The 16,509-nt window shown below is 44.1% G+C and overlaps 1 protein-coding gene across 1 annotated transcript in view; it reads right to left on the bottom strand.

Annotated features, from left to right (window-relative positions):
- akap9 (A-kinase anchoring protein 9) overlaps positions 1-16,509 on the bottom strand; it is a 57,773-nt gene that overhangs the window by 1,217 nt on the left and 40,047 nt on the right. Inside the window, exons 23-40 of the mRNA XM_088986891.1 lie at positions 14,173-14,349; positions 12,725-12,829; positions 12,498-12,650; positions 9,794-9,880; positions 6,740-9,451; positions 6,615-6,672; positions 5,653-5,780; positions 5,379-5,558; positions 5,062-5,232; positions 4,847-4,952; positions 4,605-4,770; positions 3,556-3,706; positions 3,199-3,495; positions 2,326-2,793; positions 1,762-1,941; positions 1,448-1,660; positions 682-911; positions 540-604 (exon numbers count right to left, since the gene is read on the bottom strand). Coding sequence (XP_088843017.1) covers positions 540-604; positions 682-911; positions 1,448-1,660; positions 1,762-1,941; positions 2,326-2,793; positions 3,199-3,495; positions 3,556-3,706; positions 4,605-4,770; positions 4,847-4,952; positions 5,062-5,232; positions 5,379-5,558; positions 5,653-5,780; positions 6,615-6,672; positions 6,740-9,451; positions 9,794-9,880; positions 12,498-12,650; positions 12,725-12,829; positions 14,173-14,349 — 5,647 coding nt within the window. The remainder of the gene's footprint in view (positions 1-539; positions 605-681; positions 912-1,447; positions 1,661-1,761; positions 1,942-2,325; positions 2,794-3,198; positions 3,496-3,555; positions 3,707-4,604; positions 4,771-4,846; positions 4,953-5,061; positions 5,233-5,378; positions 5,559-5,652; positions 5,781-6,614; positions 6,673-6,739; positions 9,452-9,793; positions 9,881-12,497; positions 12,651-12,724; positions 12,830-14,172; positions 14,350-16,509) is intronic.

The raw sequence follows: 16,509 nt of genomic DNA, 5'->3' as shown, positions 1-16,509 counted from the left end.
GATTCAAAAGAAGCTAACAAAATTTATGACGCTACAAAACGTAAACCTACATTATCCCGTGACTGTAAAGTGTACTTGACAGTTTTGACAGGCGCTTAGAAATCAATGTATTATAATAATTATAATTTTTAGTTTTATTATTTTTTCTTAATTATTATTATTATTATTATTATTATTATTATTATTATTTTTTTTATTATTATTATTATTATTAAAAGCATAGTGGAAAGAGGAGTTCAAGTGGCATGTAGGTGGAACTGTCACAGCTTGGAATTGAAGCGGATTTATGTGGGACAGGAGATATGAGACAATCTCTTTTCGTCAATGTATGAGCTTCGTGTTTGCTATCAACATTTAGCTTGGACTAGACGTGCACATTCCACCATGATGTCCCTGATCCTTATACAGCGGAAAATACAGTATATAAATTAAGTAGATGATAAAAGACTTGAAAAACGAAATGTTTAAGATGGTCATCAAAACGGCAACACCATGTCGATTTGAGCCAGGGAGGAGCCCCCGAAGTGTGTTTGATTTACTGATCATCTGGATTGTGTTGCTCAAGCCCGTTGTTTTGTGCCAGCGCTTGACCAGGAACCGCATTCTGGAAACAAACACACATGTCACAAAATAAGTGATAAAAATGCCTTTCAATTATTTTCATTTATCTCCACTACTTACCTAGAAAGGGCGACGGAGACACGCACGGCCGAGCGGAAGCGCATGATCCCGCGCAGTCCGCGTTGGCCATTTACAAGTCCCTCAGAAGGCCGGCCGCCCATCCTGGAGAGCAGGGCCATGGTTGCCTCCTCGCACTCCTGGAAGTTGCCCAGCAGAAGCAACAGGTACTTCTTCTGATAGATCAGAGACTTACGGAAGCTCTCTGAGCGCAGGTACTTGCCGTACATCTTCTGTAATGGCGAACAAGACACATTTTCAACCTCGATGCGAATCATGAGCTCACCACGCCAAGATTAATTGAATCGATGAGAAGGTTTCTTCAGTCGTCATCTGTACGTTTTTGAAGGTGTTGGACGTTTTGCTTCTTATCCAAGAGGCTTCGTCAGCGAACTAAAATTTGCTGGTAGTTTTGGCCTTATATCTATATATCCCTACTTATATATATATATATATCCCTACGTTGCGTTGCCAGACTCTGCTATGATTGGATCCTGCTCTCAGGTTGGGGGGAGCAGAGGACTATTCCCTGAGGCTACACTGATTACTTCTATTGTCCTGCCTGATTATGGGGTCGATGACTGTCCTGATTGCCCCCTTTGTCCTGGCATCGCCTCATCAGCATAACTAAGCCTGTGTTGCCTAAGAATCCTATTGTAAGAAATGATCCAAATTAAACCTCACCCCACCATGGTGATTTAGTGAAGGGTTTTGCTGTTTCATGAAGATTCATTGAATCAACTTTTCTCACACCGCATTTCCTTCTGACCTTGAAAGCAGCATTGTCCGCTTCAGATCCGCTTATGTCTCTCAGCGTGTCTGTCCTGATCTCCCCTCGCAGTCGGGCCACCTGAGCGAGGGCCTGATGTAACGCTTTCTCCAAGCAAACCTTTTCCTGACTCCAGGCTGCCTTTTGCTGAGAGATCAACAGCGCATCGGGAGAGTCCGAGGAGCTGTTGGATGCTCCTCTCCTCCCGCTGGCCTGCAGAGGGATGAAGAATGCGGTGAAAAATTGTGACATCGTTGTAAAAGATGCATCTTCACCACGCTTTCCATCATGAAAACTACTTCGTTATTACTCACAGCATCGCCTCCATGCCGGTAACAACGGAGCTCCTCTTCCAAGCGCAGCGAGTGGTTCCTCAGGTCATTCTTCTCCTCCGTCAGGCGGCCGACAAAACCCGTCAGCTCGGCGTTCTGCCGGAGCAGACGCTCGGTCAAGGAGGAGCCTGATGAGGAGCTCCCCGCTGACAAGGCAGAGGTCTGACGAGGGAGGACGCGAACGACACATCACTCATTGTGGCAGCTCCGTGTGTATGCCGATAAATACAGTAAAGTCTCGTTATATCGATATTCAAGGGAGTCCGAAAAAATATCGATATAACCGGGACTATCGATATATCCAACCCCGTTTGCATGTAATTTTCTCAGTGCGTGCATAGAAATAGTATCGATATAACCGGGACTATCGATATATCCGATATCGATATAACGAGACTTTACTGTAGTTTGTATGCCAAGGTAAAATTTTCATAAATTTGACGTTCGTAAACCGAAAAGTTTGTAAGCCAAGGGGTTCGTAAACCGAGATACCACTGTATTATATTTGCATTGTGATTTCATTCTGCATGACATCAGTATGCTCACCTCGGGAACAGATGGGAGGCCTGGAGTTTGCTGCAGCATGCTGATGAGATCATCAACACTGGACTGGATGAGTGACAGCTCTTTATTGGTGATCTCAACAGTGGCATTGCTTGCCATGCTACGGATCTTGGAAGCAACAAGGCGCAGTTTATCCAAGACGGCATCCGCCGTGCGCCAAGGGCCGTGGTGATGTTGGTGTTGCGGTATGGCCTGCCCGGCGTCGCCCTCCCGAGCCAACCTCTCCTGCAGTCGCTCCTTGTCCATTTCGAGGCTCCTCCGCCTTGCCTCTTCGCTCGCCAGCAAGTCTTGCGTCTCCGACAACCGCCCTTCCAGTCTCTCCAGCTGGGCCCGGGACTCCAGCAGAGCCTCGTCGTTCTGCCTGGACTTGAGGCCTGCCACGCTCAGCTCCTCATCCTTCCTGAGAACTTTAAGCTTCTCAGCCTCCATTTGGCTGAGGAGATCCACCACCTGGAAGACAACATTTTCATCACTACAGACTGGATGTTGTATTAACTCGTTCGCTGCCATTCCCGACTTTGTTCGGGTTTTGGTTTTTCTTGCGGGAGGTGCTGATAAACCTCGGGCAATGTTTTTTCCCTTCCATAAGGGGGCAGCATTTGCCTTTCGTCCATGTTATCCCTTTGTTACAGCTTCAGCTGTTGTTAAAGCGCTCTATATACCATTATGTATTGTATTGTATTTTGTACAGCCGCCCCCATTTCAAGTTCACATAAAATGATTTGCTGTTTAGCAAAGTACTGATAGAATAGTAGGGCTATGCTGCTATTTTTCACCATTAGTGGGACATTTTAACCCTTGGATAATAGTTGTCAATTACTTGATTAGTCAAGAGAGTAATTTTGATACCCTTACCCGAGCCTGCTTGTGATGCAGCTCTTTTTGCAGACCTTCCAGAAGGTTTTCTTCCTGGCCAGCAGGGGCGCCACCCACCCGCAAGTCTCCATCTTTGCCCAGAGAGGAGCTCATCTCACGGGTCTTGGCTCGCTCCATTTCCAGCTGCACTTGAAGCTCCTGGAGGCACGTGTGGAGTCTCAGCTTCTCCCTCTCGACCTGCTGGCAGAGGCGGGAGGAGGCCTGGCGCTCCTGCTCCAGGGTGGAATTCAGCCGCTCTGCTCGTTTTTTTTGCTCCTCCAAAACCAGATTCAAATCCTTGGAAACAAAGTCAGAGTTGGTTGGATTTGTGGCGCTTGCATTGTGGCAAGGTCTTACCTCCAGTTGTTCTCGGGCATCCTCTTCGTTCCTCCCGGTGTGACAGCGCTCCTTCTCCATGGCCCACTGAATTTCACGACCTTTCCGGCTCTCCTCTAAGAGTTGCTCATTGAGGATGTCCACCTCCGAGGCCTTCTGCGATACCTCGGCCCTGCATGTAATAACATTTTTGCACAGTTTTTGAAAGGACAACCGAGACCACTGGACAAGTTGCGTCCATAATTTGTAAAATGACTTCAAATAACTTCTACTGAGGGCATTTGACAAAGATTCCACCGCATATAGCAATATTTTACGTTTTAAGACTCGCGCTGAATATTCAGGAAGTCTTGTTTTCGAGTTGATGACGATGCCCTAAGTGACGTCACGGAGGGAACGCCCCTGACCGAGAAAGCAACAGACAATGTATTTTGGGTACTATTTTTCATCTGAAAAAAACGTGTTGATCGCGAAATTAGAAAGACAACTACATAAATAACGCGATGGTGAATTGTTGTGTGTCGCAGCCAATTGCGGTAAAACGCATAAAGAAGGTGTAAGTTAATGCAAATTCCCAGCGGACAAATCAGCCCATTTCCAACGGAGCTTGTGCGCCATCTTGAGCATTTTCTGGGCGCTACATTGGAGTCCAGACGGCTCGAATTGATAGAGAAGGACTTCTTTAATCAATTGCAAACACTTATGCTTTTCTCTTCAGAAATATTTGAATCATATTCATAACTGGATGAGTAATAAGAAACCATCTTCTCCGAATCTGAACTCTATGAAGCCGTTGTTTTAATTCTGGAGCAAGGCAGTTTGTGAAGGAGTATCCTGGCGTGACGTCACAAACAAGGGGGCAGTACTTTCTGAATCTGCCCAGTTCCGAGCTCACTTTGTTGCAGTTTTGGGAAACTTGCATTTGACAAAAAATATCAGCCTGCGTGTTTTGGGTATTTTAGATGCTATAAAACGTTTTTCTGATGTCAGTTAGGAAACAAAAAAATGGTGTCGGTTGTCCTTTAAGTCTTGCCAAATGAAATTCTCCCATTATCTGTGTCCACGCTAACCTGAGCGCATCCAGTTCTTTAAGATGCTTGTGCTGCGATATAAGCGTGGTCTCCAGCTCCAATTTGGTCTGCGACAATTCCCCTTTGAGTTCCTCCAGCAGCAGCCTGTCGACTTGGGGTGCCCGCCGATGCTCCGTCGCCCCCAATAAGGTTTCTGGTCGTGCACCTAAGGAAGGAAATCAAATTAAATGGTTTGTTTTTCATTTAGATGCTGCACCGACGCTCCTTTTGAAGCGCTTTACCTTGATGGAGGCGCTCCATCTCCCCTCGGAGATGACGGATCTCAGCGATGAGACTGGACCGGTCTGCGGCGTGGAGGGAAGCCAGCGCTTCTCTGTGTTGAGCATCCTACAAGAAGACAGAAATGACCAACGTTACGATTGATGATTTGATGCAAGGAACGGTGCCGGTGACAGTGCAGAATATAAATTGTAAAAGTGATATAAATGACGGTCACCTGCCCGGCCATGCTGCGCTCCAATTGGTTGATGTGGATGATGGCGTCGCTGGTGTCCGTCAGATCAAAGTAGGTGTAGAGGGCACTTTTGAGCACGCTACGCTCCCCCGCAAAAACCTGGTGCACCGCTTCCAAGAACTCTGCTCGCCAATCCACAGAATCGTCCGACATCTAGTTGTGTCAATATCAAGCACAATTATTTGGAGAACATTGTAGGCAAGATTGTGAGAAAAAGCACCCAATATATATATTTTTTAAAATTAAGGTTGCCTTTGTTGAAAAGTGGTTAGTTATTAAAAATTAAAATACACATGAACCTGTGTGGTCTGCATGTGAGCAATGAGGTCTTTGAGGGACTCCACAGTAGCCAGCAGGGCATCTCTCTCCTTAAGCCAGGCTTTCAGGTGAAAATGGCCGCCTGGATCGTTTTCGGAAACAGGAAGTTCTGATAGCGAGAGAACATGCATGCCCTCCTGGTGCACCTCACGGAGCAACGTCTGCATGAAGAAACAATGCCACAGAACAAAATAAGCATTGCAAAACCTCACCTTGGGTGACAAAAGGACACTAATTTAGTGTCTTGGTTTTTACCTTGATCCTGTCAGATGCTACTGGATCGTCCGCTTCTCTTCTGGCACCTTCGGGTGTCACCCGAAACTCCTGCTGGAGTCCAGCAGGGTTGTCATATCCGGTCCTCTGGCTGTAGTCAGAGCTGCTGTCTGAAAAAGAAGGAGAAAACTCAATAGGATGAGAAAGGAACCAACTTCTCATGAGAAAGGATGGACTTCCTGAGGCAACTAAATAAGATTGTCAAGTGACCTTGAGAGTTTTGAAAGGCACTTATAGATGAAATGTATTATTATTATTATTATTATTATTATTATTATCAAAGGACAACCAATATTTTTTCTGTTTCCTAACTGACATCAGAAAAACGTTTTATAGCATCTAAAATACCCAAAACACGCAGGCTGATATTTTTGGTCAAATGCAAAACACAAATAAAAATGATTTACAGTGTACCAAAACTGCCACAAAATGAGCTAGAAACTGAGGAGATTCAGAAAGTCCTGCCCCTTTGTTCGTGACGTCACAAACTGCCCTGCTCCAGAATCAAAACAATGGCTTCAGAGAGTTCAGATTCGAAGAAGATGCTTTGTGGATAGTATTATAATGAATTGTTTATAATAATAATAATAATAATAATAATCCATTTTATTTCTGAGCGCCTTTCAAAACTCTCAAAGTCACTTTACAGTCACAAAATGTTTTTTTCTGCGGGTGAGCAGCGGCAGCCACATGCGTCAGCGTCCACTCAACCTTTAAGTACCTCAAATAGATAGAACGCTAGCTAGCTAACAGATAGCTAATAATAAAAATGCCAGATACAGTTAGCTAACTAGCAAGATAGCCATATAGCTAATAAATAGCCAGCTACATAGCTCGCTAGCTAGACAGATAGCAAATAGATAGCAAATGGCTAAATAGCCAGCTACATAGCTAGCTAGCCAGACATATAATATTGTTATTATTGACATCATGATTGACCTTACCACTTGTGTAGCCATCTTTGAACTGTGACAGTGGCTGATCTTGTCTCGATGCGGCGATCTAAAAATAGAATGTCATAAAAAAATGCTTTGTTTTCTTGGAGGGGGCGCCGGAAGTCGAAATTCACCTCAGCGGCACGCAGCTTGTCAATAATGGCTTTGAGCGCCCTGCACTCGTCCTCTAGGTTGTGCACGTCGCGGCGCAGCGCGTCGCTCTCAGAGATGTGCCGCGCCTCCATGTCCAGGATCTCGGCAGCGTGCAACTCCTGCATCTGGACCACCTTCTCCCGGAAGTCTCCCATGACTTGATCCAGCTCCTCGTTGGCGGCTGTCTGTGTGGAAGCATCTGCAAGGGCAAGATGAGGACTTGGGGATGATGCAACGCTCTTTTTGGAAAGGGACATCTTGTCTTTGGTCCCCTTGGTCAGGGGCGTCTTGCTGCTGGATTTCCTCTTGGGCTGGGAGGTGGTTGAGGAAATGGAATAGAAAGGCTGAGGGGACGCAGCGGGAGAAGGAGACGTGGAAACGGAGTGGTCTGCTTTCGTCAGGGCCGCTCGAGCCGCACGCAACTCGTTTTTCAACTTTGAAATGGAGACCTCGTGGTGCTGGATGTCATCCTGGAGCTTGGAATTGTGTGATTTGGAACATCTCAGTTCTTCTTTGGTGGTCTCGGCAATCTCATTTGCCTGCTGGAGCTCCTCTTTCAGCTTCAAAATGGAAACCTCATGAAGCTGGATCTCTTCATGTTGGGATTTGGAGCTTAGTTCTTGGGTGGAGTCCATGTTCTGCTGGATTTCTTGGAGTTCCACTTTGAGCTTTAGAATATTGACCTCACTTAACTGGATCTTCTCCTGGAGTTTCTCATTGTTGGATTTGTAACAGCCGAGTTCTTCTTTGGTTGAGTGCAGGTTATTTTGGAGTTGGTGAAGCTCCTCTGTGAGTTTAGAAATTGAGGCCTCGCGGATTTGAATGTCTTCCTGAAGCTTCTCGTTGTGAGATTTGTACTTTGTCAGTTCTTGGGTGAGGTCCATGTTCTTTTGAACTTCCTGGAGGTCCACTTTAAGTTTCGAAATGGAGACCTCGCGCACTTGAACATCCTCCTTGAGCTTCTCATTGTGGGATTTGTAACTGTTAAGTTCTTCTTTGGTTGAGTCCATATTCTTGTGGACCTCCTCGAGCATCTCTTTAAGCTCTGAAGTGGTGACCCCATGGTGCTTTATCTCCACCTGGAGCTTCTCGTTGTCAGATTTGTAATTGTTGAGTTCTTCTTTGGTGGTGATCATGTTCTTTTGGACCTCTTGGAGCTTTTCTTCTAGTTGACTAATGGACTTTTTATGCACTTGAGCGTCCTGTTGAAGCTTCTCATTTTGGGATTTGTAACTATCTATTTCTTTGGCATCTTTAATGTTCTTCAGAACCTCCTCAAGCTCCTTTTGCAGTTTCAAAATGGAGTTTTCGCGCAGCTGAATGTCCTCCTGGAGCTGCTCATTGTTGGATTTGTAGATTTTTACTTCCTCAATGGTGGTGTCCAGGTTTTTTTGGATCTCCTGAAGTTCCTGTGTCAGTTTCTGATTGTGGGATCTGGAGCTATCCAGTTCATCTTTGGTGGAGTCCGCGTGTCTTCGGACCTCTTGGAGCTGTGTGAGAAGGTCTGCTTTGTTCTCTTCGGCTTTCATGTGTAAAATATCTTCTTTCAGTTGAGCAATGGTCAGCTCACGCTCCTGAAGAAGCTCCCGCAGCTTCTCCAGCTTCTCCTTGCAACTGTTTAGCTCCTCCTTGGCAAACGCAGCCTCCTCCTGGGTCTTGGTAAGCTCTCTTCGGAGCACTCGCATCTCTTCGTCTCCTCCAGAAGAGAACTCTACAAGCCTCTCCTTCAGCCGTTCGGCTGTTTCGGTTTTGTCTTGAAGTTCTGCCTGGAGATGGTGGCATTGCTCCATGTGGTGGTCAAGCTGTTTTTTGGCAGCCAATGCTTCATTTTGGGCCTCTTGAAGATCCGACATGTGCACTTGGTCACCAGCCGAGGCCTCCACATCTGCCGACGTTCCATGTCGCTTCTCGTCCATCATCCGTCTCAGCAGATCCAGCAATGCCGCCAGCCTCCCCTCGTACTGCAGCCCCATCGAGCTGGAGAGCAGCTCCTTCCGGTGCTTGTGATTCTTCTCGATGTCACTTAAATTAGCTTCAAGCTCAGCAAGGTTCTGGTTCAAGTGACCGACCAGGTCAACCGGACGGTCTTTGGATGCCTGCTGCTGAAGAGCATCAAGTGTTGCTTGGCTGACCAAGGCCGCAGCCACCTTCTCCCTTAAATGCTCTTCCATTGAGGAGATTTTCCCTTGGAGCTCTTCGGTGTATTTCCGAGAGTTGCACAGCTCGGCGTCTTTGTCGTCCGCCGAGTTCTCCAGCTCTCGGATGCGGAGACGGAGTTCGTCTACGCTGGACGCACCGTTATTCTCCAGAGTTTGCGCTTGGGAATGCGCCACCTCAACTTTGGCGCCTCTATTCCTTGTTGTCTTTGCAAAGTTCTCAGAGTTCTCAGTACTCTCCTTCAAGTGGCGGTATGTCTCCAGAAGATCGTCGTGCTCCGCTTTGAGGGATCGGAACTCTCCGGAGACGAGGTCCATCTTCTGTTTCATTTCATCGTAGTCGTATTCCTTCCTGGGGCAGGATGCGTCATCCCCCTTGAGCTCCATGTGGAGGAGCTCCTGCTGGAGTTTGTCAATGACGGCGTTCAGCTGCTCCTGCTCCTCTTCGCTTTTGCGTTTGACGCGTTCCTGCTCACTACGCAGGCACTCCACCTGCGACTCCAGGTCACTTATGAGCGCATCCCGTTCATTGATTCCCTAAAAAGAAGACCAAAAAATATTAGAACATAATATCAAATAAATACTTTAAATAAAGAAATGTAAATTTCTCCACTGTGAGACTAATAAATGCTAATCTAATCCAAATCCACCCTTGGATTTTTTAAAGAATTTTTTCCCTCCAGATAGAAACTCAATAGCATCAACAAGCGACCATAAAACGGGCACATGGATTTACCAAGATAAAATAAACACACCAAAATGGATGACATATTAAAAAAAACAAATAAATAAAAACACCACACATGACCATGAAGTGATGCGCACACCGAATAGACTTGGACATTCGATTGTATGCCCGCATAGACATGGCTTTGTTACCTTGTTGCCAGATGTTTTCTCCAAGTGTTGGAGCTTAGTGATCTGTTCATTAAGAAGTGCTATTGCCCTGTCCTTCTCCTCCATCACCTTCAAGAGTCAACAGATTATAACGTGATGGAATGAACATAGCACGACAAAGATAAGAGTCCAGAGTTGCCCTGCTACGGATGCGATGTGGCAGACATGGGGGTAGGGGGCTCGTCACTTTTTTTATTCCAGTCTCGTTATACTTAAAGGACAACCGACGTCTCCGGACAAGTTGCGTCCATAATTTGTAAAATGGCTTCAAATGACTTCTACTCAGCGTATTTTAATAAGATTCCACCGCATATAGCTATATTTTACGTTTTAAGACTCGCTCTGAATATTCAGGAAGTCTTGTTTTGGAGTTGGTGACGAGTCCGTACGTGACGTCATGAAAGGACCGCCCCCTGACTGAAAAAAGACACATTGTAGCAGTCCTTCCATAACGTCAAGGACAACCGACATCGTTTTTTTTTGTTTCCTAACTGACATCAGAAAAACAGTAGTCTGATAAACGCATCAGAAAAACGCAGCCTGATATTTTTAGTCAAATGCAAAACACCAATAAAAATGACTTAAAGTGTCCCAAAACTGCCACAAAATGAGCTTGGAAATGGGCAGATTCAGAAAGTCCCGCCCCCTTGTTCGTGGCGTCGCTATTGGTCACATACTGCCTTGCTCCAGAATCAAAACAATGGCTTCAGAGAGTTCAGATTCAGAGAAGATGCTTTCTTGTTACTCATCCAGTTATGAATATGATTGAAATAGTTCTGAAGAGGAAAGCATAAATGTTTGCAATCAATTAAAGAAGTCCTTCCGTAACAATTCGAGTCATCTGGACTCCAATTTAGCGCCCAGAAAATGCACAAGATGGCGCACAAGCGCTGATGGAAATGGGCAGATTTGTCCGCTGGGAATTTGTGTAAGCTTAGACCTTCTTTATGAGTGTCACCGCAATTAGATGCTACCCACAACGATTCACCATCGCGTTATGTAGTTTTCCTTCTAATTTCGCAATTAACACAGTGTTTTCAGATGAAAAAAGTACCCAAAATGCATTGTGTGCCGCTTTCTCGGTCAGGGGCGTTCCCTCCGTGACATCACTTGTAATGTAAATTTCTCCACTGTGAGACTAATAAAGGCAAATCCAATCCAATCTTAGGGCATCGTCATCAACTCGAAAACAAGAAGTCATTTGAAGTGATTTTACAAATAATGGTCGCAACTTGTCCGGAGGCATCGGTTGTCCTTTAAGGTTGGGAATTGCGACCCTTGCCAAAAGGTAGAACATGTTATCATGTCATATTTATACCAAAAGGGTATTAGCTACATGCTAAGCGAACATCCTCTGAAAATAATGAGGTACTTTCTATTTGGTATTTGGTAAAATGACTATATTTACGCAAATAGTGGCCCTGGGAAGGTGGTGCAGGGTGGATTTATTTATTTGCTTTCGGCTATTCCGTCTATTTGAGGAGAAGCCTTCAATGCACTTTGGGAAAAGCATTAAACAATGTGAGCACCATTTTATAATTTCATGTCAAGTCAAATCAGCATCAAAGTTGAATATTATGAGGACACAAAATTGTGTAGCGGCCATTTTACAGTCAAATGGAACGCTTACCGCCATTAAAGATCAACACGGGACAATTTTATCATTTGTGCTCAAGTCTTAGGAAGGTACTGCGAATTTGGTTAGCGATAAGACTGTGTGGTGCGACCGTGTGTCAGTGTCCTGGAAGGCAAATTTCCACCAAATATGCTGTCTCCATGTTGTAAAAGATCAGCTTTAATATTGAGTAGCTACAGTGACCTATAGTCCACCGCGATTGTTTCTGTCCAGTGACCGAGCGCACTCTGTACTCGCAGTCGTATATCATTGCATTTTTGTGAGGTACATAGTCGTTTTTCGTGGGATTTTCCAAGCTATGCAGCTTATGATAACATATTACACACATTTCCCTCCATGCTGGTTCTTGAAATTTCCGAATTCGACAACGAGAAATGGGGAAAAAATGGATTGAAGTTTACGCTCTTTTTGCTCATACTACAGTTTATAAAGGTGAGTAAGTTGTTTTTTAGAACTCATAGAAGTGGTGGAATATATATTTCTCTCCATAACTGCCAAGTTTCAAGCATTACCATATATATTTCTAGACCTCGCAATTTTCTTTGAGGATTCAGTGACAGCCATTTTTGATTTCTGACGAAAATCTGCCTGTATTCGATCGTTGATATTTGCTAATTTATATTTTGAATATTTTCTTGTGTTTTCTGTTCTTGTTTAGAATTTCAAAAGCTTTCCAATGGTACGTTACCCGTTAAGATCTGGCAGAAAGTTATGATAGTTTAAACTGTAACAAATACATAAATTTTCATTGTTTTAACTGTAATTACAGGCAGAAAATCCCCTCTAATTTCAAAAATTAAAATATCCATTATTGCCTTATTATTTGTCATCGAACAATAATCTATACATCAGTTGAAAGCTATTTAAATGCACTTTAATATGGTATTAGAAAATGTGTGAATTATTATTGCCAATTTTTGTCACATGCCTATATTGAGCAAGTAAAATTGTATTTATAAGACAGATAGGGCCACCATTCGACATAGCACAGTCGTTTGGAAAACATGCGGGAAAAATGTGAAAAAATCTTTGTGGGTGTTGGCAGTTCACCTGTAGCATGCTCTCCCTGGTTTCCAGGAACTGCTGCTGGCTGCTGATCTCCTTGCGCTGAATTTCCAGCTGCATGTGGAGCTGCTGCACTTCCTCATTTTTGCTCTCAAGATCCTCCCGGAACTGCTCAAGCTGCTCTTCTAGGTGACAGATCTCAAAAAGAAGATGACAAATGTCAAATGACAGACCACAAGCTGATCATCACGACAACAAACGGGAACAACTACCTCCTTTTCTTTCCGTTCCAAGGCTTCTCTTTCGGTCTGCAACTGAACCTCCAGTGTGGAGTGCTTTGACTCTGTGATGGATGCATGCCGCTTCTTTTGTTCGTCCTTTAATCGAAAAGAAAATGTTTATGAAACTAATTTCAATGTACATATAATTCTAATTTTTCCGCTGCTATAGCTGCAACTAACTAATTGAAGTCGTCATTGAATTATTTTTCTCTCTCTTTTTGAACTCAAATTCACTATTTATTAGCTATCCATTAGCTAGCTGGGTAGCTATTAGCTGTCTAGCTGACTGGCTGTTAATTATCTGTTAGCTATTTGTTAGCTACAGTAAAGTCTCGTTATATCGATATTCAAGGGAGTCCGAAAAAATATCGATATAACCGGGACTATCGATATATCCGACCCTGTTTGCATGTAATTTTCTCCGTGCGTGCATAGAAATAGTATCGATATAACCGGGACTATCGATATATCCGATATCGATATAACGAGACTTTACTGTATTTATTAGCTATCCATTAGCTAGCTGACTAGCTATTAGCTGTCGGCTATCTGGCTCGCTTTCCATCTATTTGAGTTACTTCGGGGTTGAGTGAATGCTGGCGCATGTGGCTGCCGCTGCTCACCCACAGAAAAACTTTATCCTGTGACTGTAAAGGGACCGTGAGAGTTTTGAAAGGCGCTTATAAATGAAACGTATTATTATTATTATTATTATTATTATTATTATTATTAAAATTATGTGTCCAGTCCATTGCCAGGGTTTTTGTCATTTTCACTCAAATTGCAGAACCCACAAAATATTTAGTTTTAGGACTACATATAAATTCAATACAGTGTTAGAAACCTTAGATTCTCTTCTTTCATCAGAAAAAAGAGTTAATTCCTAGATTATATGGGTCTGGAGTTATCTGAGCTTGAAATGACGGCAGCTGTACAAAATACAATACAATGCATACATATTTATTCATATAGCGCTTGAACAACACCTGAAGCTGTAACAAAGTGCTAACATGGACAAAAAGGCAAATGCTGTCCCCTTGTGGAAGGGAAAAACATTGCTAAAGTTCTGACCAGCGCTTTATCATCACCCAAGAAAAATCTTGGCAAGAAAAATCACTACAAGAAAAATCAAAACCCGGGGACAATATTGGGAATGGCGTTCCACGTCATATCTTTCAATTCCGGAATACATTTGGGAATGGCAGTGAATGAGTTAATGACCGTTTTTGGCCTCTAGTCCTAGTTCAATGATGCGAGTATAAAAACCATGACATTGTCTCTATTGGATCAGCGCCTCATCTCCATTCACACACACACACACACACCCACGCACACCCACACACACACACACACACACACACACGTGCGCGCACCCACACATATTCTGACAACGTAATCTGGCTCGCTCTCCCACCCCCGCATCCCTCGCTGTCCCTCACCTTCTCCAGGGAATCTGCATTGGCCAGCAGGGCCTGCTCCAGCTCACGGACGCGGCTCTCCAGTTTGTCAATCTCCTGGTCGCGATCGGTGAGCTCACGACGCAGCTGTTCCGAACACAGCAGCAGCTCGCTGCACCAGTCAGCCTTCTCCTTCAGCTGGGCGCTCAGCTGCTCCACCTGATTGGTTGCAAAGAGGGAAGCAAGAGGGTGAGATCAAAAAGTAACACTTGTGGGTACGGATTGCTACACGGCGTAGCCGGCACACACACACGGCTAGCTTGGAGGTCAGCTGATCCACCTGAGAAAGGAAGGGGGGGATGTGGGAGAAATCAAGTGCAAGGGGGAGGGCGAGAGCTTCCACTCAAAGGTGACAAAGCACATAGTACTGTATTGTTAAACAAAGGTTGGGGGCTCGCGGGATCCACCTGGACGTGGAGAAGGAAAAAGACCAGGGGGGGGGGGGGGGGGGGCTGTCCGGGAAGACAATTCAAAGGACAACCGATACCATTTCTTTTGTTTCCTAACTGACATCAGAAAAACGTTTTATAGCATCTAAAATACCCAAAACTCACAGGCTGATATTTTTAGTCAAATGCAAAACACCAATAAAAATGACTTAAAGTGCCCCTAAACTGCCACAAAATGATCTTGGAACTGGGCAGGTTCAGAAAATCCTGCCCCCTTGTTCGTGACATCACGCCAGGACGTCTTGCCTTGCTCCAGAATGAGAAGGTTTCTTCAGCCGTCATCTGTACTTTTTGAATGTGTCGGCCGTTTCGCCTCCTATCCAAGAGGCTTCGTCAGCGAACTAAAGTCTGACTGGTCGTATCGGCCCTATTTATATATCCCTAATGTGCTTGCTCCAGAATCAAAACAATGGCTTCAGATTCGGACAAGATGCTTTCTTGTTACTCATCCAGTTATAATAATAATAAATTTCATTTGTAAGCGCCTTTCAAAACTCTCAAGGACACTTTACAGTCACAGGATATGAATATGATTCAAGTAGTTCTGAAGAGGAAAGCATAAATGTTTGCAATCGATTAAATAAGGCCTTCCGTCTCATTTTGAGGCATCTGGACTCCAATGTAGCGCCCAGAAAATGCACACGATGGCGCACAGGCTCCATTGGAAATGGGCTTATTTTTATTTGTCTGCTGGGAATTTGTGTCAACTCGTATCAAATAGTAGTCTTGGTGCAACACAATGGTAAGTATAGTTTTTGCTTTTTTTGAATGTTGCTGTGCCGATGACCATTTTGTGTTTGGGAGCCTTTTACTGAGCGAGTTGCTTGTTCTGTAGCCACAAAGGGACATAAGTCTTCTTGTGCCGGTCCCAAGCCCGGATAAATACAGAGGGTTGTGTCAGGAAGGGCATCCGACGTAAAAGCTTGGCTAAAACAAAACATGCGGATCAAACCTCTAAAGATGGAGGACACCCATTTGCTGTGGCGACCCCTTGAAGGGAAAAGCCGAAAAGAAGAAGAGGTGCAACACACAACGATTCACCATCGCGTTATTTATGTTTTTCCTTCTAATTTTCCAAACAAAGTACACAAAATGCATTGTGTGTCGCTTTGTCGGTCAGGGGCATTCCCTCCGTGACATCACTCCGGGATCGTTATCAACTCGAAAACAAGGCTTCGTGAATATGCAGCGCGAGTCTTAATCTTTGTAAAATGCGCTCAGTAGAAGTCATTTGAAGTCATTTTACAAATTATGGACGCAACTTGTCCAGAGGTGTCGGTTGTCCTTGAAAACATACACACAGCTACAGGAAATAAAGGAGCGCCGGGAATGCCAAATGCACTAAAGCAGGGGAGGGCAAACTTTTGTGCTCATGGGGCATATTTTATTTAAAAAATAATAGATTCGTTACACTTTTATTGACTGAATTCTAATTGACAAAATATCAATTAAAAATATTAACTAATTCACTGCCAGACTTGTTTCAAAATGTTTCTAGGACAGTGCCAGGGTTTTTGTCATTGTCACTCAAATTCCAGGACCCATAGAATTTTGAGTTTTAGGACTACATAAACATTTAATGCAGCGTAAGAAACCTTAGACTCTCTTCATTCATCAGAAAAAAAGTTAATTCTTAAATTACATGGGTCTGGAGTTATAGGAGCTTGAAATGAGGGTGATTGTCCAAAACACAATGCAATACATACATACACATTGGTTTATATAGCACTTTAAAGGACAACCGACGTCACTATTTTGTTTTTTAACTGACATCAGAAAAACGTTTTATAGCATCTAAAATACCCAAAACACACAGTATGATATTTTTAGTCAAATGCAAAACACCAATAAAAATGACTTAAAGTGTCCA

This window comes from Hippocampus bargibanti, linkage group LG20 (genome assembly GCF_051943395.1).
Source record: "Hippocampus bargibanti isolate YZ-2025 linkage group LG20, ASM5194339v1, whole genome shotgun sequence".
In the NCBI taxonomy this organism is placed as follows: Eukaryota; Metazoa; Chordata; class Actinopteri; order Syngnathiformes; family Syngnathidae; genus Hippocampus; species Hippocampus bargibanti.
Note: the sequence above shows the minus strand (reverse complement) of the source record. Positions and strands in the feature narration are given on the sequence as shown.